The sequence below is a fragment of the Rana temporaria genome, chromosome 1, assembly GCF_905171775.1.
Source record: "Rana temporaria chromosome 1, aRanTem1.1, whole genome shotgun sequence".
In the NCBI taxonomy this organism is placed as follows: Eukaryota; Metazoa; Chordata; class Amphibia; order Anura; family Ranidae; genus Rana; species Rana temporaria.
Window position 1 is genome coordinate 271,167,500 of NC_053489.1, and position 22,440 is coordinate 271,189,939.

At 42.8% G+C, this 22,440-nt stretch overlaps 1 protein-coding gene across 3 annotated transcripts in view; it reads left to right on the forward strand.

The window, feature by feature from the left end:
- Nucleotides 1–22,440, forward strand: part of GOLM1 (golgi membrane protein 1) — a 115,814-nt gene that overhangs the window by 65,987 nt on the left and 27,387 nt on the right. For all 3 annotated transcript variants that reach the window (XM_040355512.1, XM_040355510.1, XM_040355511.1), the window contains 3 exons: nucleotides 11,971–12,103; nucleotides 14,538–14,676; nucleotides 17,134–17,478. In XM_040355512.1, the coding sequence (XP_040211446.1) occupies nucleotides 11,971–12,103; nucleotides 14,538–14,676; nucleotides 17,134–17,478 (617 nt within the window). The remainder of the gene's footprint in view (nucleotides 1–11,970; nucleotides 12,104–14,537; nucleotides 14,677–17,133; nucleotides 17,479–22,440) is intronic.

Here is a 22,440-nt window from a genome sequence, read left to right on the forward strand (position 1 = left end):
TTTTTCCTCCTAAAAGCTATATATATATATATATATATATATATATATATATATATATATATATATATATATATATATATATATATATATATATATATATATATATATATATATATATATATATATATATATATATATATATATATATATATATATATATATATATATATATATATATATATATATATATATATATATATATATATATATATATATATATATATATATATATATATATAATTTTTTTTTTTTGACAGCTGTCTGAGCAGAGCATTCTATGCATAGAAATAATCAGGGAACTGCTTTAAGAGCAGGAGGGGGGAAAAAAATTGCAATCTCGATTTGTTAACGATTAATCGTGCAGCTCTAGTGTGTGTATTTTTTTTTTTTCTTTTTTACCTCCCTATTGTTTGCTACAAAAATTAAGCTAGCTGGAAGTTGGAGGTTTTATAGGGGGATGTTCCTGCTACTTTTTTTTAGCTGCAAGGTCTAATCTCCTAAATGTAGCTGTCTATAACACTTGGGTATGATGAAAAATCTTGTGTCCTGTATTCCAAGAAAATAATTTTGCAGGAAAGTCAAAAATCCTGTTATTCCAGCCACTCTGTTCTTCTACTTCAGGAATGAAAGCAGGGTCCCAGATCAGCTGACTGCACCAACAGCCTCTAACTGGGCAAATGGGTCTCAAAGCCCCTTAGTCAAAGCTGAGACAGTCATAAAGCCAAAATTGGCTTAGGCCCCATACACACGAGAGGATTTATCCGCGAATACGGTCCAGCGGACCGTTTCCGCGGATAAATCCTCTCGAGGATTTGCGCGGATTTCCATGCGATGGAGTGTACTCACCATCGCATTGAAATCCGCGCCGAAATCCTCTGGCGATGATGTGTCGCCGCGATTATGACGCGGCGACGCTGTCATATAAGGAATTCCACGCATGCGTCGAATCATTACGACGCATGCGGGGGATCCCTTCGGACGGATGGATCCGGTGAGTCTATACAGACCAGCGGATCCATCCGTTGGGATGGATTCCAGCGGATAGATTTGTTTAGCATGTCAGCAAATATTTATCTGCTGGAATCCATCCCAGGGGATAAATATCCGCGGAAACAGATCCGCTGGAGTGTACACACCAGGGGATCTATCCGCTGAAACCCATTTGCTGGGATTTATCTGCGGATGGATTCTATCGTGTGTATGGGGCCTTAGACTCAAAATGGCATCGCAATGCTGTATTTTTCCATAATCTACAAAAGACTCTGCTCTTGTTTCCTTCCTTCCACCTGAGATTTAAAGAGGAGGTATTATTGCTAATGCACATCTGTGCATGTAATTGGAACAGCTGTCTTTCCAAAGCATGCACAGGTAAAATGTAAAAATATTTTGACAAATAAAATCAAAAGCCATACGTTTTTTATTTTAATATGAATGTCTGCTTTTCCCAAGCGTTCATTGACCATGAACTTAGGGGTTATAAGGTTTTTTTTTTTTTTATGTTCTAAATGGGTTCCTTTTAAGCTAGTGCATTGTTGGTTCACAGCGTCTCCCCGCAGGGATGTAGTCCCAAGGGAGGGGGCAAGCACGCTGGCTAACCCCTAGCCAGAACCGCTCGGATGATGGGGCAAGCTTACTGAGGAAAAACAGTAAGTGAGAAATTCAGAAAAAAAAAATATTTAGAAGGGAACTCGAAGCAAAAGGTAAGTAAACCAACAATGCACTAGCTTAAAGCAACCTATTTAGAAAATAAAAAAACGAACCTTTACAACCCCTTTAAGCAGGGACTGGCCAGATTTTGAGTACTGAGCATCTCCCCCGTCTTTTGATTGACTTCTGTCTAAGGGACATGCTGGAAAACTGTTGATTAGCGGCTGCAGTTGCTGATCGGTGTATTCTGACAGCGGCGAGCCACACTGTTGAAATACAATGTCTCGGTGGGGGGATTCTTCTATTCACTTTGCAAATCTATTCTCCTGTAATAGCTGGTTGCCTGGCTGTCTTGCCAATCCACTCTCTTCAGTACTTTGTCACTGACTTGCAACTAGTATCAAGATCGGCAGTTCCGATTTCACTCTGGTTTTCCCATTGGAAAAAATCCCTATGAGAGCTTTTGGTCGGGAATCCCGACCATGTGTATGCTCCATTCGATTTTTTCCAACGGAAAAACTGCTAGAAAAAGATGGAGAGCAGGTTCTCTATTTTCCCGTCCGGAAAAAATCTGATCAGAATTTCCTATCGTGTGTACAAATTCTGACGCATGCTCGGAAACAAATCAACGCATGCTCAGAAGCATAGAACTTAATTTTCTCGGATCGTCTTAAGCCCCATACACACCATCAGATTATCTGCAGATTTTTGTCTTCAGATTTACCAAAACCATGTAGTACAAGGGCCTGCCTGATTGCATACAAATTGAAACTCTTAAGGTTTGACCTCATGTTATATGGTTTTGGTAAATCTGAAGACAAAAATCTGCAGAAAATCTGATGGTATGTATAGGGCTTTAGTCTTTTTTTACGCCACTGCATTCTTGGCAGTCAAAAGTTCACTGAACTTTTGTGTGACTGTGTGTATGCAAGGCAGGCTTGCGTGGAATTCCATCAGAAAAACCATGCAACTTTTTTCTGACGGGAAATCTGCTCGTGTGTACAGGGCATTGGTCTAAAAAATATAATATTATATTTGAAAACCAATCAATCTGGATGTACCAACTGCCTATCTCATTTCTTAAGGCCCTAGGATGCTAGGACAGTACAAATACCCCCAAAATGACCCATTTTTGGAAAATCAAAAGCTCAGGGTATTTGCAGTGTCTTAAAGTATTCATACCCATTGAAATCTTTAGCATTTTGTCATGTAACCAAAAATGTAAATATTTATATGGGATTTTATGAGATTGAGTCAATACTTTTCAGCAATAGGTGGTTCTACAATTACAGCTGCAAGTCTTTTCGGGGATGTCTCTATCCGCTTTGTTCATCTAGAGCACAGGTGTCAAACACAAGGCCTGTGGGCCGAATCCAGACCATTTCATGTGGCCCTTGCACCTCTCCTGCAGCTGCCGGAGAGCTCCAGCCCTCCTATGGTCCTCCTCCAGACCCCTACTTTCTGCTTTCAAGCAATGCATCCAGCTTCATCCCAGCAGCAGCATAAGGAAAGGGGGTGCACTGTAATGTAAGGGAGAGTAGGGAACTCAACTTCTGATGGTGGGGTGGCTCTTGACATCTAATATAAGGGGAGGGGGTGCGCTGGACATCTAATCTTACAGATACAACCGGCCCTTTTGAGAACAATCATAATGCTGATGCGGCCCACAATGAAATGTGGGCCGCATCGAGAGAGTGATCGAGAGAGTGACATTTTTGCCCATTTGCAAAATGGCTCAAGCTCTGTCAGATTAGATGAAGAGCGTCTGTGAACAGCAAAAGTCTTGTCACAGATTCTCAGGATTTGGGAATGCCGCTTTACAGCTATGAGACAGAGCTTCTGTGGAGGAGATGAGCGGCCATGTGATCTCCCTGGCTGACATCAGAGGGAAAACAGGTCCCTGCACATAGAAGGCTTCCATCGGAGCTGTAAAGCATCCGTGAGTAATGTGACCAGCCTGAATACAGCTCAAAATTGGTATTTAGAACGCTTTTTTTTTTTTTTTTTTACTTTCATAGTGTGCTATGCCAGTCTCTAGAGGGGCTGGCATAGTCTTCTATAAATGGGTTCACAAATACTTTCATAATAAACCTATTCTAATAAACCTTGCACCCCCCAGAATCCCTCCAGATGTGCAACCCCTATAATTACATAGTTGGTCAGGTTGAAAAAAAAACATCTAGTTCATCTAATAGAAAAAATAAATAGAAAATAAACAAAACCCACAGTTGGTCCAGAGAAAAAGGTAGTGAATCAGTTGCAGGAGTATGCAGATGGGAATTCTGGGAAACTCTACCAGCTAGATGAGTATTCTCTAGGAAACCCTATTCTTAAAGCGTTATTATTTCCATAAAACACAAACATATACTAGAGATGCAGAGTAAAAGCTCCCAAATTTGAAATAACTTGAGATATTGAGAATCCAATTTATCACAGATTCAATCTATTGTCCTGTCATTGTAGTCACTCTGCTTTAGTTGGAAGGAAGATCAATTTTTTTTTTGTGTTATGAGTTATTGTTTAATATTTTAAAGGCAATATTGTTAAAAAGTGTACTTTGTATTGCGAGGCATGTCTCTCTTTTCACTGAAATTTGATTTTTCTCTTATCGTCCATGGACGCACACAGCTCCTTAAATCTTGACAAGTGGGTTATGTTCCCTGTGTACAGGAGAGGACTAGGCAGAGACATGTTGGATAATTAAATACATGTTATTTTAACAGTTGAAGGACGTAATTTTATTTTAATTTATTTTCTTTTATTTTTTTTCTTGTATAATCTTCTATCAACTGTCGGCTGAGAGACAGGCTGGATATATAGATCCTTGTAGTCTACTCAGTCCGGCCAGCGAGCGTGAGCACACCTTTGCAAAGACCCCGAGTCTTCCATGACTCCTGGGGTGGTCGGTGAGCTTTCCGCTCCGAGGTCCACATATGACTGGGCTGTGGTGTTGTCTCACTCACAGTAGACCGGCCGACGGCTACCTTCAATGCGGTTGTAGGTCTGTCAGGAATGCATCAGCGAGTCCTCGCTTTGACTGGTAAGTACAGTCCCTCCCGCTTAGGTGGGTTAGTACGGCTGGGGATTCCTGGAGGTTGGGGGTCCTCTTATTCTTCCTTCCCTTTACCCTTTGCTGCATTGCTGAACATTGTCGGGGGGAGGGGGGGCCTTACTGAGGGGACTGTGGTGCATCTGGCCTGCATTTTTTATTTTTTTTTGTACTGGGGGTACTTTCCCATTTTTTTCACTTTTAAGCCTTAGATGGGCTTTTCCTGTTTAAATGCGGCATTGGTGCCATTTTTTGGGTGGTTTTCAATTGCATTGAAAGCTCCCATTGGTGGCCATTTTGTCGTAGCCGCTTGATCCAACGGCGCACACAGGTCTCTTCAGATGCCTCACAAGATACCTTTTTCCTCTCCACATGCTGTGTACTAAGGGCGGGCGGCGGTGCTGTGCAGTCTCCTCCTGTGGTGAGTCCCCTGGGTACCCCCTGGTCAGCGCAGCAAGAGGGTGGGTTTGTCTAGCCTGAATAGGGCCCTAGGAGCTCCCGTTTTTTGTTTTGGAGTCCGTATCTGGGTTCCTTTCCCAACATGCTTGTGGTGGCAGCAGGTGTTAGCACCTGGGATTCCTGCAGACGCTTTACTGTTGGTGCTGGAGACTTTTGTGCCAGGGTGGGGGCGGACTGCGGACGTGCGGGGGGTTAAGAGTGCCCCCCGCTATTCCCTGGGGAGTGCTCTGTATCAGACTGGGACCGAGCAGATCCCGGTCCTGTTTTGTATGGAGCCATGGACCAGGTACCTGGGTCGGTGCATGACAAGGCACTTGTGGGTGCGCTTTTCACTGCTGTAAGGGATGATGTCAGGTATGATGGAAGGCGGAAGTCAACAGATGCTGGACCTGGGGAACTGGTCTTTGTACTTGGAGGTGTTTCAGCTCCCTTGCAGGAGGTGGAACTCACAGGGCATGGTTCTCCTGGCCGCTCGTCTCAACCGCAGGTGTCGAAATTCGTGGCCAGGTCTAGTGATCTTGTACAGACGCATCAGTCGCGTTGGTGGCCCTGTGGGGCCAGTATCGGCTACTTTATACCTTCCCTCCATTGTAGTTGCTTCCTCGGCTCAGGGGATCACATTGATTCTAATCGCTCCAGATTGGCCTCAGCGTCCTTGGTACGCCGATCTCGGGGCCTGGTGGCAGAGGTACCCTGGCGTTTGCTAGGACGGGAGGACCTTCTGTCTCGGGGTCCCATACTTACTCCTGTTGTACAGTCGCTGGCTTGCACGACATGGCTATTGAAAGCCAGGTTTTGAGAGACCGGGGTTTTTGTTATTTCTTCATCAATTAAGCAGGTAAAAGGTCTGGAGTTGATTCTATTTCTGTGAACCTACATGTGTTCAAAGGAGCTGTCAATTCAAGTGAAACAGGCCATTGTAAGGCTTCAAAAACTAAAAGAAAACCATTAGAGGGATAGCAGTGACATTGGGAGTGGCCAAATCAACAGTTCGTTACATTCTGAGGAAAGAGGAATGCACTGGTGAGCTCAGCAACATAAAAAGGCCTGGACATCCACAGAAGACCACAGTGGTGGATGATCGCAGGATCCTCTCTGTGGTAAAAAAAAGAAAAAAACATTCACAACATCCAGACAAGTGAAGGACACTCTTCAGGAGGTGGGTGTATCATTGTCAAAGTCTACAATTCAAGAATACTTCATGAGAGCAAATTAAAGAGGGTTCACCACAAGATGCAAAGCATTCATAAGCCTAAAGAATAGAAAAGCCAGATTTAACTTTGACAAAAATTTATCTAAATAAATAATTATATATACACACACACACAAACCAGTTCTGTTAAAGCATTCTTTGGCCGGATAAAATGGAGATGAATCTGTACCAGAATGATGGGGAAAAAAATTGTGGAGAAGACTTGGAACCGCTCATGATCCAAAGCACTCATTGTCATCTGTAAAACATGGTGGAGGCAGTGTTATGGCATGGGCATGCATGGTTTCCAGTGGCACTGGGTCATTGGTGTTTATTGATGTTACAGAAGCAGCCGGATAAATTCTGCAGTGTTTAGAGATATATGGTCAGCCCAGATTCAGCCAAATGCATAAAAGTTGATTAGGACGGCTCTTCACAGTACAGATGGACAATGGTCCAAAAACACACTGCAAAAGCAACCCAGGAGCTTTTTAACCACTTCCTTACTGGGCACTTAAACCCCCTTCCTGCCCAGAGGACTTTTTGCGATTCGGCACTGCGTCGCTTTAACTGACAATTGCGCGGTCGTGCGACGTGCCTCCCAAACAAAATTGACGTCCTTTTTTTCCCACAAATAGAGCTTTCTTTTGGTGGTATTTGATCACCTCTGCGGTTATTTTTTGCGCTATAAACAAAAATAGAGCGACAATTTGGGGGGGAAAAAATTTTTTTTTTTACTTGTTGCTATAATAAATAGCTCAATTTTTTTTTTTTTTTTTTTAATTTTTTTTTTTATCCTCGGTCTAGGCCGATACGTATTCTACATATTTTTAGTAAAAAAAAAAAAATCGCAATAAGCGACTGGTTTGCGCAAAAGTTATAGCGCCTACAAAATAAGGGACAAAATAATTTATTTATTTTTTTTTTTTTTTTTACTAGTAATGGCGGCGATCTGCGATCTTTTTTTTTTTTTTTTTTTTTTTTTTATTGCGACTGCGACATTATGGCGGACACTTTTGACACATTTTTGGCACCATTCACATTTATACTGCAATCAGTGCTATAAATATGCACTAATTACTGTATAAATGTGACTGGCAGGGAAGGGGTTAACACTAGGGGGTGAGGAAGGGGTTAAATGTGTACCCTAATATTAGTGTTCTAACTGGTAGAAGGGGGGTGACTGGGGGGGTGACCGATCTGTGTCTCTATGTACAAGAGACACAGATCCGTCTCCTCTCTCCCTGACAGCACCGCTGTCTGCGAGAGCCGGCAATGAGAAATGATCTCATATGTAAACATATGAGATCATCTCTCATTGGCCGCACAGATCGCCTAGGAAACGGCCACTCCGATTGGCCGTTCACGGCGATCTGTGATTGGCTGTGTCCAAGGGACACGGCCAGCACAGCAGTTCCCCGCTGCGCGCTCGGGAGCGAGCAAAGGGGCGGACGTCAATTGACGTCGCCTCAGAGATTTAGAACCACCCTGCGGCCGTCAATAGTCGTACGGCCGTCGGGAAGTGGTTAAGGAAAAGTGGAATATTGTGCAATGGCCAAGTCAATCACCTGAGCTCAACCAAATTAACCACTTAAGCCCCGGACCATATTGAAAAATGTGGATAAGGGGGCGCTAGTGAGCCAAATACATATTCAAAATTAATCAAAGATATACAATTTGATACATAAAGTGCATGTGCAATGATAGTAATAAAAAACTTGTGATAAAGTAAAAGAAAAAAGTGTGCAAGTATACACAAAAAAAGTCCATAAAGTGAATTAAATGGTCTATTAAAAGTCCATGGAAATCTGGGTTTTCACTGTGCCTGTGGTAAATAAATAGAATTCCACCTTCACCGATCTAAGACACCCAAACGTGTGTAAACAGATGGACCCTTACCGCATGGAGTTGACCTAGTTCGTTAGAAAGAGGTCAAATAAAGCTTTATTGTCACCTATGGACAAAAATAGGAATGCCTGGAGTTCCTGCTGGTCAGCTGGTATGGAGCGTCATAAAATATAAAAGAGAGATATCGCCATCGTATAATACTGTTTATTGGAAGTTAAAACATATAAAATGCCGAATGGAGGCTTACTTTTGTGGTGCCCGCATCCCGGCACTGAGGCTTGAGGCTATGTGAAGCAGCGGGTGGTGTGCCCGGAATATGGAGAGGATGATGTCCGCGCTAGTGGAGTCTCCGGCGTGCGCTTCACCTCGCTTGAGCCGAGAAACCAGCCGGACCGGAAGTTTACTTTGCGTGGTCTGCGTGTCGCCTCGACGTACGTTTCAAGTTATGTCGTCATCAGGAAGCGCGCTAGACTCGCGCAATAGGCGAGATTAAATAGGTCTAATGGGCGGCCAAGGCAGATTGAATAGCCAATGGGAAAGCCTCAATCTCGGTTACTAGGCAATAGATGTATACAATAAAAGCTGTAGTACAAGCCGTATGTTGTATCAATAGGATATATTAATCAAAGAAAAATAAAAGAATAAAAGAATTATACATTGGTATCTAATACATGGGTGACACCAATTACATTATGTTATTTATTTATACATACAATATATACGAATTTAAAATTATGAACTGAATTAATTCTAAAATGGTTAAAAGTTTAAAAATGTATATTTTTTAAAAAATAAATTTCCCAAAAAATATATAAATATATAAATATGTGGAACATTACACATATATATATTTAAATGCACTGATCTTTTAAAGGACTCCAATAACAGCTATTCATTGGTCAGGAAGCAGTTCAAATCAAGTTCGATATTGAGACCCAGTGGTCGCATGGTCCTCAGGCGATGCAACCACTGAGTCTCATTTTGGGACACCGCTCTAGTGAGGTGGGTGCCCCTCCAATGGCTGGTAATTCTGTCAATACCAAAAAAAGTTAATTTACTGGGATCTCTATTATGGAACAAGTCAAAGTGTTTGGACACACTATGGTTGGGGTAACCCTTAAGGATGTTGGCTACGTGTTCATTGATCCGTATTTTTAATTCTCTAGTGGTCCTACCCACGTACTGGAAAGTGCACGGACATTCTAAGACATATGTTACATACTTAGAGTGGCAGGTGATCAGGGGCTTAATTGAAAACTCTTCTTTTGTAACTGCAGAGCTAAATTTGGTAACTTTACGATTTTTTCTGTTAGTAAATTTGCAGGATCTGCAACGCGTGCAATAATGAAACCCGGAACCATCCAGGAAGGTGAGGGGTCTCTCCGGAGGGTCAGGGACATTACCCGCTATTCTATTTCTAAGACCAGGGGCTCTACCATATTGCTGGTCAAAGACAAGGCCAATTTTTGCGATTCGGCACTGCGTCGCTTTAACTGAAAATTGCGCGGTCGTGCGACGTGGCTCCCAAACAAAATTGGCTTCCTTCTTTTTTTTTTTCTTTTTCACAAATTGAGCTTTTTTTTTTGTGGTATTTGATCACCTCTGCGGTTTTTAGTTTTTGCGCTATAAACAAAAATAGAGCGACAATTTTGAAAAAAATGAATATTTTTTGCTATAATAAATATCCCCCAAAAATATATAAACAATCTTTTCCTCAGTTTAGGCCGATACGTATTCTTCTTCTACATATTTTTTGTAAAAAAAATCGCAATAAGCGTTTGGTTTGCGCAAAAGTTATAGCGTTTACAAAATAGGGGATAGTTTTATGGCATTTTTATTAATTTTTTTTTTTTTATACTAGTAATGGCGGCGATCAGCGATTTTTATCTGTACTGCGACATTATGGCGGACACTTCGGACACTTTTGACACATTTTTGGGACCATTGGCATTTTTATAGCGATCAGTGCTATAAAAATGCATTGATAACAATAAAAATGCCACTGGTAGGGAAGGGGTTAATTATGTTCCCTAGGTGTGTTCTAACTGAAGGAGGGGGGGTGGACTGACTAGGGGAAATGACTGATCGCTGTTCATACATTGTATGAACAGACAATCAGGCATTTCTCCCCCTGATAGGACCGGAAGCTGTGTGTTTACACACACACATATCCCGGTTCTCGCTCTGTAACGAGCGATCACGGGTGCCCGGCGGTGATCACGCCTGCCGGGGACGCGCGTCGGGTGAGCGGGGGGGCGCATGTGCGCCGATTGACTGCTCGGCGAGATGACGTAGATCTATGTGATCTCGCCCAGCAGAGCCGACCAGCCGCCGGCTGGTCGGCAAGCGGTTAAGAATGCATTTCACTTGCTGAAGCATCAGTAAGGGGGAAATGTCCATGGGTTCCAGACTTCAGGCAGTCATTGCCAGTAAAGTATTAACAGTCAAAATGTAATTATTTTTTATGATTATATTCCTTTGTCCAATAACATTTGTGCCCCTGGAAATGGGGGGGGGGGGGGGGGGGGAGACTGTATATAAAAAATGGTTGTTCCAAAAATGTTGTACTTGATATGTCTATTCAAGCCCTTAAATTAAAGAGGACATAAACCCTCTAAAACTATTTCTGTAAAAAATAAAAAAAAACCTGCAAGAGAAAGGCATAATGAGCTAGTATGCTGTGCTTACTAGCTCATTATGAATTACTTACCTGAGATCGAAGCCCCCGAAGCGACTCTCGTTCCTCTACTTGATACCCGAGTGACTTCCGGGTATCGTGGCTCCGGCCAATCACAGAATGCGCACGAGAGCTGTCAGTGACGGCACGATCACCTTCACTAATGGCACGCTCAGTGCGCCTGCGCCGTTGTCTACGGTGCACATGAGCTGTAGACATCGGTGCAGTCTTTTCTGCAAATATCTCCTAAACCGTGTAGGTTAAGGAGATATTTGTTGCACCTACAGGTAAGCCTTAATCTAGGCTTACCTGTAGGTTAAAGTGGTCTGTAAGGGTTTACAGCCACTTAAAAGCTGAAAGTCTGCACTTCAAATTAATTTGAATTGTTTTGTTTTAATTTGTATTCTGGTGGCATACAGAGCCAAAAGTATGAAAATTGTGCCTGTGTCCAAATATATGTATGGACCTAACTGTAAATATGAAATCACTTACCCTGGTTGTAATCAGAACCTGCTTTTCAATACATTTCTGTATCCTGCACTGCTCTGGTCTTCCTAGCCTGTCACCCAGTTGTAGCAGCAGTGTTTTCCATTTACGGCAAGTGCACCACATCAGTGTTTTTTATTTTGTAGAGTAATCCCTTTTTTTTTTTTTTTTTTTTTTAAGTGGTTGTAAACCTCAGAAGTGGAGAAATGAACAAAGTATGCCACACTATAGTGTGTGTGTGTGTGTGTGTGTGTGTGTGTGTGTGTACTAGCCTGAATCCAAAGCAAAGAGTGTGTCTCCTCTCCCTGCTATCTGTACGAGTCACTTTTGACAGTTTTTCGCAATACAAAAATATGTGCATTGGCAGCTGTTAAAGAGGCGTTTAGTGTTGAACATTATACTTCTTGAAACCCCCTTTCAATAGTTAAACTAGAAATCTGTATCTATATTTTAATTGTCACTGTGCTTTCTTCTGTTTGTTTTTATTATTGTGATCTTATGTTTTCTTGTAGCTGTATCGCAGCCCTTTTGGGGTTAAAGTAATCTGAATCTTTCACTCGTTGGCATTGTGATTTTTCCTAATTTGTAAGCTAATTATTTTTTTGTTCTTAGGGCACAGTGCAGCAGTAAGATAACAGAAGTAAAGGAGCAATGTGACGAGCGGCTTAGAAAAGCAGGTGTGAAAGATGCAAATACAGCAAATGAACACACGGAAAAAACTGTAATTGAGACTGAAAAACTAAAGGTAGGAAATCTAGTCTGTTTTTGCCCCATGAAAGTTTGCAGAGGGGCCACAACAATAAGAGTCCAAGCCACAACCAGCAAGCATTATAACAATCCATCTTCAAACTTATCTAAACCCCAAACCAAAAAAAAATCAACCTTTTAAAATTCATACCTTCCCGACCTGCTCCTTAACAACCAGCGATTCTTCACACAGAGTTCGAAGCGGTTGATCATTTTTCAACCAATTCTAATTGTTCAGAACTTTGGGAATTTGAAGACTAATAAGCAAAATTAAACTAAACGCATTTGAACTAAATTGTTACTATTGTCGTTCAGAGATTTGAATACATCTGAATAAAGACATGGTAGGGGCCAATTGTTTTGATGAGGATAATGACAGATCTCTCCTAACTAGTCACTTTCTTTTAAAAGATCTGACATCTACACTTGCCTTCTGTAGTAACTGGGTTATTGAATTTGAATTTAAAGCTGTGTGACTAGATTGAATTTAAAGCTGTGTGACTAGATTGAATTTAAAGCTATGTGCATAAAACTTTACATCTCAATCCTTAAAATGTAATTAAGTGCTGAAGATCTCATAAAACATTTTATATAAATGTATCTGTAAATGGCTATTGTAGCTGTTTTATAAATGTGATCATGGAATTCAAGTTTTATTATTTTGAGATTTGATTACTACTCTAATCTTGCACTTAAAGGAGTTGTAAAGGTACATTTATATATATATATATATATATTTTTTTCCCCTAAATAGCTTCCTTTACCTTAGTGCAGTCCTCCTTCACTTACCTTATCCTTCGATTTTGCTTTTAAATGTCCTTATTTCTTGTGAACCTGTTCTAAGGCAAGCCCCTCCCTCCCACAGTGGAACTCCAAGCCGAAAAAACGGTGTGGAGGTTCCCCCCCCCCCTCAAATCCATACCAGACCCTTATCCGAGCATGCAGACCGGCCTGTCAGGAAAGGGGTGGGGACGAGCGAGCGCCCCCCCCCCCTCTTGAGCCGTACCAGGTTTTTAAAGTCGTTTATTAGGAAGCTCCAGGGGTCTTCTTCCGACTTCGGGGGTCCTCCAACTTCTCCCTTCTGCCGGGCACCACTGCTGTCTTTCAGCTCTTTTTTACCAGTGGGGACTGGTCTTCTTCCGACTTCTGGGTGGTCTTCCTCCGACTTTGGGGGGTCTTCCGACTTCTCCGCTCTCTCCTCCGGTTATTTTTCCCTCTGCTGGGCACCACCGCTGTCTTCTTTCACCAGCAGGGGCCTGGTCTTCTGCGTCGCCTTCTTCTCTTCTTCGATGTTGACTCAACGCTCCCTCCCGCTGTAATGCCAGGTGTGCGGTGCGCAGCGATTTATATAGGCCTCTTATGACGTCACAGTCCCAGCATGCTCCGGGTGGTGACGACATAAGGGGGTGGGGTAATTATGTCGTCACCACCCGGAGCATGCTGGGACTGTGACATCATAAGAGGCCTATATGAATCGCCGCGCACCGCACACCCGGCATTACAGCGGGAGGGAGCGTCGAGTCAACATCGAAGAAGGCGATGCAGAAGACCGGGCTCCCGCTGGTGAAAGAGCTGAAAAGACAAAGGTGGTGCCCGGCAGAACGGAAAAAGAACCGGAGAGCGGGGGAAGAGAGCGGAGAAGTCAGAAGACCCCCCGAAGTCGGAAGAAGGGAGAAGACCAGACCCCCACTGGTAAAAGAGCTGAAAGAAGACCGCGGTGGTGCCCGGCAGAAGGGAGAAGTCGGAAGAAGACCCCCTGAGCTGCCTAATAATCTACTTTAAAAACCTGTGTAGTGTTTTTTTTTATTGACATTTTCTTCCACCAGGTAAATGGGTAGGGGTACGATGTACCCCATACTAATTCACATAGGGTGGGGGGGGGCGGGATCTGGGGGCCCCTTAAAGGGGGCTCCCAGATACCGCTAAGCCCCCTACCCACAGACCCCGACAACCAACGGCCAGGGTTGTCGGGAAGAGGCCCTTGTCCCCCAACATGGGGGCAAGGTGCTTTGGGGTGGGGGGGGGCGCAGGGCACCCACCCCCCCCCCATGTTGAGGGCATGCCGCCTGCTACAGCTCACTCGTCCCCACCCCTTTCCTGACCGGCCGGTCTGCATGCTCGGATAAGGGTCTGGTATGGATTTGGGGGGGTGGTTCCCCTTAAAATCCATAACAGACCTAAGGGCTTGCTATGCTCTTGGAGGGGGAACCCATGCCGGTTTTTTATTTAAAATTTGGTATCAAGTTCCCCTTCCTGGAGGCGACTTCAAGTCATGTTGTAAGTCGCGTTGTGATTCATACTCAAGTCGCGTTCAAGTTGCCTCTCAAAGTAGCGATGAAAGTCGTGTTGCCCCTGTGTGAACCGGCTCTAAATGATGTACAGCTTTTCTATATAAACATTTTTGAGAGATAATATGCTTTGTTTTTATCCAGCCCACCACAAAACAGCAGAGTAATGCGCATAAAGACGATGACAAGGAAGAAGCGAAATCCAAAAACAATCTAAAACCTGCAACAATTCCACCTTCCAAGGATGACAAGAAAGAGGTCATTCCGCCTCCTGAAATAAAAGGTATGCTTTTTCTAGTCCAGGGTGGAGAATAAGAGCATCTTGGTCCAAGAGAAGATGTTGCATAAAAAGATCCCAGTTAAAGAGGAAATTAAACCTCTGCTTACATTAGATAAGCCTATAATAAGGCTTACATATAGGTAGTGAAAATATCTCCTAAATGTACACCATTTAGGAGATAATTACATTAAATGCAGCCAGTGATATCACTGGCGCATGCTCTCTGAAGGAACGGGCATGGGTGCCGTTTCTTCTTAGCCGTATGGCGACGCCGGCCAATCACAGTGCTAGAGCCCGTGAACCCGGACATAACTTCAGGAAACATGTCAGTGGTGTGCAGGTTCTGATGGAACAGCTTCGTCCTTAGGTAAGTATTACATAAAAAATAGTACATTTTACAACAAATTGGGTTAATTGGCAACATAACATGCTTGGGTATCACATGAGCATCTTTTAGTCAGTGGATGGGCAGAGGTTCACCAGTCTGAAAAGCTGCCTCTAAAAATTGTTGAACATTTCAGAACAAATGTAAAATTGCAAAGACTTTAAAAAGGACTTGCAATTTGCTCACGTAATTTGTAATAAAAAAATCTTTGCCATTCTGAAGCTTCCCTCCAACCACTTTTGCATATTATTTTATATATACTGTGATTCTGTACTTGCCAAATATGCTGCAGAAATCTCCCTCCACTAATCTGGCTGCATCCATTTTAACTGTGGGAAGCTGAAGCTGCTGCCTGTTTACTTCCTGGATTTACAGAGGCACACCTCCAGCTCTGAAGCTCTCATTGGCCTTCTTATGACTCACTACCCCCCCCCCCCCTTCCTGGCAAACTTTCCCGAGAGAGAGAGCGATACATGTCATGAGCCTAGGCTTTTTACCAGACAAACAGGAAGTGAGCTGTATAAGGTATTTACTGGCAGAGAAAATGTTTTGCTATCCAAAGTTAGAACAAGGGCGGAGGATTTAATAGATGGGGAAAAAATTACTGAAATTCCGCTTTAAATATATAATCTACAGTACATAATATCAAAAGATTGTGCGCAAAGGACAAGGTCGAAACACCATATTGGATGCCCATCATCTTCGGTCCCTCAGAACGCACTGCATTAAAATTAGGCATGGTTTTGTGATGGGCATGGGCTCGAATACTTCCAAAATCACTGTGAACACAGTTCGCTGTGCCATCCAGAAAATAACATGATGCAGAAATGCCACCATATTTTCTGGGCCAAAGGTTATTTTAAAGCGGAGCTCCACCCTAAAGTGGAACTCCCGCTGATCGGAACCCTCCCCCCCTCCGGTGTCACATTTGAAACCTTTTAGGGGGAGGGGGTGCTACATCGTGGTGAACATGGCCCTGTCCCACCTTTTTGGAAACATGTTGCTGCCATCAATTTTAAAATTGCCTCGTGTGTTTGTTGTGTGTTTTTTTTTTTTTTTTTTTTTTTTTTATGGTTCATTTTCTCATCTTAAAAACTTGATGTGTTTTCTATTGTAAATAAAAAATGGGTTTATGAGATTTACAAATCATTGCATTGTCTTTATGTAGATTTTGCAGTGTTCCAACTTTTTTGGAATTGGGTTTGTAACTAGCAGTGGGACGATTTTTTGCTTGGTACCTGCTGCAGATGAAGAAAGCCCACACAACACTTGCAGCACACCTACTGAAACAAATGTTTTAAGGCCCCACCATACATGGTTCGAAACCCGGCCAAGATTCAAACCTTTAATGGGCAGGCTCAATGTACCAAGTTGATTGATCGCTCAACTTGTGTACAACCAGCCTGCTGCATTGTCTTGTTGTTATCGCTAGCGCCTTCTATAACTGCTAGGAATAATGACTGTATTCTCCTGCTGGGGATGGCTTGCCCCCGCCGGGAGAAGATAGTCGCAGTGGTTGCAGGAAATACATTTGCACAGTGTATGGCCTGCCTAACTACTTCTAAGTGACCCTTTTTAATGAAAGATGGATCTCTAAAGCCTCGTACACACGACCGGTTTTCCCGTTGGTAAAACTGCCATGAGAGCTTTTGGTTGGGAATCCCGGCCGTGTGTATGCTCCATCGCAGTTTTCCCGTCAGGAAAACTGCCGGGGGAAAAAGGAGAACCAGCTCTTTTTTTCCGGCGGTTTTTAATCCGGCAGTTTTCCTATGGGAAACACTGCGATGGAGCATACACAGGGCCGGGATTCCCGACCAAAGCTCTCATGCCAGTTTTCCTGTCGCCGGGAAACATGGTCATGTGTACGAGGCATAAGAGTTTACAGTATTACAATAAAATCGTAATCCAAGTGCAACCAGTCAAACACAACTGTCAGACAACAAGCTCAATTTCAGTTTGGGCGCAGATACCAGAGATAAGTAAAGCTCTAACCAAAGTCCCCATACCACTATATTTACAGGATTCTTAACAGTTCTTGTATTGATGATGATGATGTTATATTTGTTTTCTTTCAGAGGAAACCAATGATTTGGAACTGAATGTTGATGAAAAGAAACCCAGTGCAGCTCTTCAGAATCCTAAGCAGGATGACCACAAAGATGTTGTACAGGAGCCAGGAAATCAAATCAACCCTGTACAAGAGCCAGGAAATCAAATCAACCCTGTACAAGATCCAGGAAATCAAATCAACCCTGTACAAGATCCAGGAAATCAAATCAACCCTGACAATGTTAATGCAGCAGATGAGGACGATGAGCCTAAAGTAGAAGATGCTGAGGACCAAGATACCAATAAAGAGAATGAAGATGTGGAGAGAGAAAATCTAATGAACATAGATGGACAACAAGAAGATGAAAAAGGTAGGTACTCAAGTCCTATTTAATTCATTTTGGGAAGATCCTGGAAACTTCAGGTAGATTTCCTTTGGAGGACTATAAATCTCTGTGTGTGTGTGTGTGTGTGTGTGTGTTTTGTGTCCTTTTTTTGCTACAGCCTCTTCATGTTACATTATAACACCTTACAGTAGGAGGATTGAAAATTGGCAAGCAAAAATATTGTAGACCAGGGGTTCTCAACCTCGGTCCTCAACTTCCCCCAACGGGCCATGTTTTTCCTTTGCTTTACACAGCTGCTTTATATAAATATCAATGACATAGTATTGATGAGGTCCATTTTATCTAAGGGAAGTTCCCAAAACATGGCTGGTTGAGGGTACTTGAGGACTGAGGTTGAGAACCACTGCTGTATACAAGTCAGGATTATTCCTCCTATCAATGTGTCCCAGTTTTTTTTACTGGTGTCGTAGGAGGATGAACATCTTTTCTTTAGCTCTTTTGTGTAAATTTTACTAGCAACATATTTTTTTATTATTCAATTTTTTTTTTACAAGAGACTCTGCTCTATACTGCAGATAGAGCTGGTGTCTTTGAGTGTGGTTGCCCTCGGCCTGGCTTTTGGAGTACACACATGTGGAAGACACTGGCTAAAGTGCTGGACTACATGACCTGTGTCTGAAAAGCACCTGATTTGAACAGCCTTCAAAGGACAGTGTCTCTTAGCTCCTACCCTTGAAACCATTATCAAGAACGCTACCCTTAACAAGAGTACCTATCTTTTTCAGTGGAAGGCTCTCAAGCCTCAGTTTGGTAAAAACCCATCCCTCTTTGGCAGTTAAAAAAAAAAGAAACTATGGCCCTGCCATTCTGCACCTCAGGTGTTCTTCAAAAGTGCTGGTGCCAGTACTAGTCCAGCTGCCCTCATATTGCGTAACCATTGTGGAATACTTGGATAACTTTTTGTTGAGGAAACAGTCGGTGAGCCTTTTCAGCAACACAGCTATGATGGCTTAGACGTTGCATCCGTTCAGATGGGTCACTGGAATCCACTTATTTGGAGTAGTATGGGTGGCTAGTCCTGGACACTGTACAGGCTAGAGTCTTTGTTCCACAGGAGAAACATCAGAGTCTCCAATCTTAGGTTCACGCTCTCCTGGAAAGAAATGCCAGACCCTAAAATGGCAGTCTCACCAAAATGTATTTTAAAATAACCAGAATACAGAACAATAAAGAATTTCATCCATTACAGCAGGGGTGCCCAACCTTTTGAAGGCAGCAGGCCACTTAAGCGACTTGGTTGCGGGCCACAATGAGCAGGGTGGGACAGATGACAAGTCTGTGTCCAGTCTGCATATGCAAAGCAAACACAGCCCAATTTACTCTATGGGCCCTCTGATCCAATTCCCACTTTTGTTTCTTTTTTAGCAGATCGGATTTGAGGTAGACAGGTGTAAACGGACAAAAGTCTGTTTATATCCATAGAGGTGAATGGAGGGTCCGATTGGGTCCGACCGATTATGTGAAAGGGGCCTAAGGCTAATTTTACACTGATGGTCTGCAGTCTATTGCGGCGCAGTGTACCTGTTGTTTTCCCGCCGGTTTGCTGCACTTTGCCATAGACATCTATTATATCCTGCAGGTGTGGTGCACTTTCTGAAAAGCCGCTTGCTTCCTCTACCACCGGCTTCATTTACAACACTGATGCTCTCGGATGGCAGGGCGGCAACCTGCAATATGGGCTTGCCAACCAGCCATCCCAGAGCAGGAGGTCATGGGCCACATTAGAGAGCTCCGTGGGCCACATGTGTCCCCTGGGCCACTGGTTGGGCACCCATGCATTACAGTGTCATTTTGAATCAACATATAATAGCATATAGGTAACATTTAGTATACCAATTGATAATTCAAATACACGATTTATTTAATGTAAGAATGATTAAAGAGGGCAATATTGATCAATGGCTTATGTCTGGGAATACCTGTCCCCTATCTCAATCGCATAAACGTGGTTATATCAGTAGCAACTACTCTTGATAAAGTGATTTAATATTCACAAAACGCGTTCATATTTGTGATGCAATTTATTTTAGCATTCAGCTGTTCTGTGGAATACAAGTATTTGTGAATCGGATATGACATTTGTAGCTACAGTTAGAGTAAATTTGCTTGGTTTTTACAACTGTGTGCTCTATATAAAGATTATTTTTACTGTTGATCTTTATCAGTCTTTTGAATCATTTACCTTGTTGTTGTGACGTACCTCATAAAAAAAAATCCCATGGGCACTTTGTACGGTTTAAGATTTGGTACCTTTTATACCTAGTAAGATCACTGGTAGATGTTCTGTGGGATCTATGGAATCATTCTGATCTAGTGTCTCAAAGACTGAGACCATTACCATCCTGCTTCATGGTCACAGGCTTTAACTCATGGGTGCTCAAAACTGTGGTTGAGCACTCATGCTTTAACTGCATTGATGTAGAAGCCTGGGTTCTGAGATGAGGCCATTTGAGTCTGTGATTCCTGGGACATTTAAAGCTAGGAGGTCTGCTTCCTGCAAGATCTTTTATTGGACATGGAAGGCAGCAGTTGGCCCTCGGCACCATCAAAGGTCAGGCTTCTTCCTTGCCTTTCTTGTTTCAGAAACCCTTGACCTCTAATTCCTTGATTAAGGCTTTTGTACAGGGAGTCTTCCATGTAGCTCCCCCAATTTTGTTCCCTTGTGAATGAATTGGGATTTACATTTTTAAATCTGGTTCCCTCTGCACTTCAGAAACTGCCATTTGAACCTAGTCTTGTCTCTGACTCATAAGGTGCTGCGAGGTGAGTATCTGAACTGGTGGCCTTATCTGGCAAAGAACCCTTACTGATGTTGAGGTCTAGGCTTCTTGCCTAAGGTAGTTTCTGCCTTTTGCCCAAACCAGGGCATTGTTTTTTTGCCTTTCTGTGCACCTTTAGTTCCACCATCTCTAGGTGGTTCAAGTAGACCATCAGTAGTTGGCAGTGTAACCTAACAGTATAAGACTTTGTGTGTCCCTCATTGGTCTCCAAAAAATAAAGGATTTCTTAGTTGTACGGGACAACTTCTGGAAATATTTTGTACCATACATGGCACATCCAAAGGGGAAGAAAAATATGTTCAGATGGCCTCATTAGCTCAGACTCCAAGGGGGACAGTAATTTATTTCCACGGGGTCCAGGTAGCCTCTGTTCGGATCATTTCTCCGCCTTCCTCTGGACATTTCAGAGACCATTTGACCGCATGCCCTTCCTACTTTTAATCAAAAGGGTGTTCTGCCACATTTTTTGATTTCATGGGTAAAATTTTTAAAGCGGTTTAAAACCCAAAAATATATAACTCCTGTTTCTTTTAAAGCATGTTAAATGGCACAGTGCTTGTGCCATGTCATTTGTCCATTTTCTATAATGTGAAATACCTACCTGATAACCGTGTGGTCAGATTACGTGCCTCCGTCATCACGCTGTCTGCTCTCTCCTCTGTCTCCCCCCCCCCTCCCTACTTGTCGGTTCTAATGCCTGTGTGTGAGAGCGATCTCCTCCAGCCCCTCCCACCTACTGCTCTTCCTTGTCATTTGAAATACCTTTTTGAAAAATAGACTTTCAAGCACTCTGTTTTATCAAGCTCTTAACTACTAGGTGTCTGTTCTTTTAAAACTCTAATTGTAAATTCCTTATCTCAGTGGTCAGATGACATTCCTCTGCTGGCCAGCTGATGTCAGAGGGTTATCTCAGCCCCTCCCTCTGCATTCTTTGCATAGGAAGATGGAGCACAGGAATGTCACTAACAACAAGTTATTGCTTTGAGATCAGGTATTTACAATTAGAATAATAAAACAAAAAAACGACACACGGTGCTATAGCTCTTGATAAAACAGAGGGGATGGCAGTGTTTCATCATCCTGACTTTACAACCACTTTAAGGCCTTATAGAGGCTATTGATACCAGGGGGTCACAAGCATGCCCCATTCAGTTACTGCAGTGTTTCTCAACTCCAGTCCTCAAGGCGCCCCAACAGGTCATGTTTTCAGGCTTTCCATTATTTTGCACAGGGGATTTAATCAGTTTCACTGCCTTAGTAATTACCACAGCCATTTCATCTGAGGGAAATCCTGAAAACATGACCTGTTGGTGCGCCTTGAGGACTGGAGTTGAGAAACACTGAGTTACTGAGTCATTGCTTGAGGCTGGCACACTAACAGAAAAGGCAGCATATGAGGAAGATTACCCCCCCCCCCCATCCTTTCTGAGGAAACCAGACAGAATGCAGGATGAGATGCCTTAGGCTGAAATTTCATCCGAACTTAAAGTGTTACTAACCCCAGTAATATGAAAATGGTTAATCTGCCCCCTCACAGTTCCCACAGCTTATAAATCTTTTTACATTAAAAATAATATTCCCACTATAAATCTTTTTGGATGATCTGTATACCATGGTTGCATGATGAATGGCAGTTTCTACAGTGCTGAGAGTTCAGGTAGGAGGAGATTTCCACTTCAGCATGTATACATGCCCACATGTGTGATGTCAATATCATGTGACCTGGCTAGCTCTGAGAAAAATAAACTGTTCTCTCCAGCATAAAAGGCACAATTGAACATGTGCAGGTCGGCTACTCCCCCAGGAGGGGAAGGATTTATGCGTATAGGATAAAACAGCCTTTTTACACAATGCAGAGTATTAACCCCTTAAGTTCCACAGTGAGTATAACGAGCATGGTATGCTGCATATACGGACTGACTCTTGTGGGTTTAGTAACACATTAAGGATACCATACCTGCCCTTTCATTGATGCTGTATGCTCCTGTTTGGCATTACAGCAGCCCAAGTTTGCTCACCCCAAGGTCTGGGGTTCCTGAAATTGTCAAAACCCTTCTGTTCCAGTCTGCTTACTTGTGGAACCTGTCCTATAGATGGACTAGCCTCACGCGGAGAAATATTTACTCCAAATCACTTTACATCTGCA